Source organism: Dermacentor silvarum, chromosome 3 (assembly GCF_013339745.2).
Source record: "Dermacentor silvarum isolate Dsil-2018 chromosome 3, BIME_Dsil_1.4, whole genome shotgun sequence".
NCBI lineage: Eukaryota > Metazoa > Arthropoda > Arachnida > Ixodida > Ixodidae > Dermacentor > Dermacentor silvarum.
Window position 1 is genome coordinate 1,622,611 of NC_051156.1, and position 2,663 is coordinate 1,625,273.

General features: G+C 57.2%; 1 protein-coding gene across 1 annotated transcript; it reads right to left on the reverse strand.

Annotated features, from left to right (window-relative positions):
• Nucleotides 1–394: 394 nt before the first annotated feature.
• LOC119443684 (uncharacterized) lies at nucleotides 395–2,260 on the reverse strand. The gene has a single exon (XM_037708401.1). The coding sequence runs from the start codon at nucleotides 2,258–2,260 to the stop codon at nucleotides 395–397; it is 1,866 nt and encodes a 621-aa protein (XP_037564329.1).
• Nucleotides 2,261–2,663: the final 403 nt, after the last annotated feature.

The window sequence follows — 2,663 nt, forward strand, 5'->3', positions numbered from 1 at the left end:
CCATATGTGACGTCATTCATATTTTATAACAGCGCCCTTCATTATAATTGCACCATCTCCCGCTTAAGGGGACGCTAGCACAAACGCGTTAGAAACGTGCAGTACTCTCTAGTAAGGGGGAGAGGCCACAGCGTCTTACGCAGCCGTTTCCACATGCCGGAGCGTGCACCGCGTTTGCCGACGCCATCACATGACTGCTGAGAGAGTATAACCCCCGTATTCATAAACGCTCCTCGACTTGAACTTGACTTGCCACCGCCTTCAACGCGTTTCGAACGCGCTGCCCAAGGCGGTGGCAGAGAGAGAGAGAGAAATGAACTTTATTAAAGCACCGGCGGAGGTAGCAGGGTGCCACGCAGGGCCCTCTTCCTACCCGACTATATATGTGCAGTCATCAAGTTGCGTCTCGTCGCTTACGCCGGGGGACCCAACGTTCTCCACGAGGCTGTCGCCCCTGGGTCCCGTCGTGTGCGTCCCTGCGCGTTTGGCGAGCGAGAGCTGTCTCGATCCGCTGGACCGCCTGTAGTTGTTGCTCTGAGTCCTGAGCCGTTACGGCACTGGCAATGTCCGTTGGCAGTGTGCCTGGGTAGGCCGCTGCCTTTTCTGGATTCAGTTTACAATCCCACAACACGTGAGTTGGCGTGGCGGTCGCACTGTTACACACACTACACTTTGCGCTCTCGTAGACCTCGGGGCATATGAAGCGCGCGAGCGCAGGCGTGAGCACCGAGTTCGTTTGCAGCTGTCTGTAGAGTACCGCCTGTTCTCTGGTGAGCTGCGGGTGTGGGTCCGGCATGGAGCGACGTGCGCTCCGGTACCATTCCAGCACGTCCGCGTAGCTCGTTACCAGTTCGGCTTCTTCTTCGTCATCGTCGGTGGCTACTCCCTCCGCTAAGACGAGGGACGCTGGTGCCACCACGCGGCGAGTAAGACCTCGCGCAGCGGCGTTCGCAGTCTCATTGCGGTTTGGGGAGGTGCTCCCGAAGTAGCAGCCTTGATGCGCCGGGAACCATCGGAGACGAGTCCGCAGTCCGTCGGTGCACTGTCTGTCACTGCACTTCACAACGCGCACCGCACTGGCACACACATTATTTCTGCCGTAGTTCCGAACCGCTGTGCGCGAGTCGCTCAGGATCGTTGTACACTTGTTGTCGGCGAGGGCCAGCGCAATGGCGGCTTCTTCCGCCTGATGCGCTTGCTTCGCACGGACGCTGCAAGCACTGTAGATTTCGCCTGTTGTGGCGCGTATTGCTACGGCCACGTATGTGTCTTCTTTGTCTTTGTATTTAGCGGCGTCCACGTATAAGGCGCCGTTATCGTTGGCATGTGCTTCAGTGAGGGCCTTGGCTCGTGCGTCTCGTCGGCCTTGGCTGTGCTCCGGGTGCATGTTCTTTGGTAGGGGCGCCACCACCAGTCGGCGGAGGGCCCTTTTCGGGAGGGCGTGATGTCTCTTCGCTTCGTTGTCAGTAGTGTTCGTGCCTTGGCCTAGTCTGGCCAGAGTGCTTCGTCCCGTTCGTGTGGTTTGGAGTCTCTCGCGCTGAGATGTTCTTTGCGCTTCTGCGATTTCTTCGAGGGTGTTGTGCACCCCCAGCTCGAGCAGCTTGGCTGTGCTCGTGTAGTTGAATAAGCCGAGCGCAGCCTTGTATGTCCTTCTGATGGCCGCATTTATCCGGTCGCGCTCCTGTACTTTCCAGTAGTGGAACGCGCCTACGTAGGCAGCGTGGCTGATGGCGAAGGACTGCACCAGACGTAGTAGGCTGGCCTCCTTCATCCCTCTGTGGCGTGTCGCAACTCGCTTGATGAGTCGCGGGGCGATACCCATCTTAGTGATAATCTTGTCGACGGTGACGCCGTTGCTCCTACTGGCTTCGAGCACCATGCCTAGGACACGGAGCTTAGAGACTTTCGGAATGACGATGCCGCCTCTGGTTCGGAGCACGATCTTCTCCGAGTCTTCAGTAGCTTTCTTCCTATATCGCCCGGGTGGTGGGACGATCAGGAGTTCGGACTTTTGTGGCGAGCATCGGAGACCGGTGCCATCCAGCTGATCTTCTATTGTGTTCACTGCTTCTTGTAGCGCTTCTTCGATGTACCCGTCGCTGCCGCCGGCAACCCATAGCGTGATGTCGTCCGCGTAGATCGTGTAACGGACGTGCGGGACTCGCGCGTTTAGTCGCTCCGCAACTCCGATCATGACCAGGTTGAAGAGCAGCGGCAATATCACGGAGCCCTGCGGTGTGCCGACGCTTCCGAGGGTCATTTCTTCTAGTTGTAGGTTACTAAGGTGGTGGCAAGTCAAGTTCAAGTCGAGGAGCGTTTATGAATACGGGGGTAAGGCGGAGAGGCCACAGCGTCTTACACCAGCTTCTTACACGGGCCGTAACGCGCTAGCACAAAGGCGTTAGAAACGCGCAGTCTTTCGTTAATGTTGGGTATTTATTGTCATCGTGGTGCGTGTGTCCATGTGCGCTTCGTGGCGTAGTGACGAGCGCCGCGCGTTCGAAAGCGAGGGGTCCCTGGTTAGATTCCGCGCTACGGACACAACGTTTTGAATTTTTTTTCCTAAAAGTAGACGTGGCTACCTACTACTACGACGACGACGACTACTACTACTACATACTACAGAGGAGGGACAGACCCACACCCTAAGGAGCTTCGCCCCT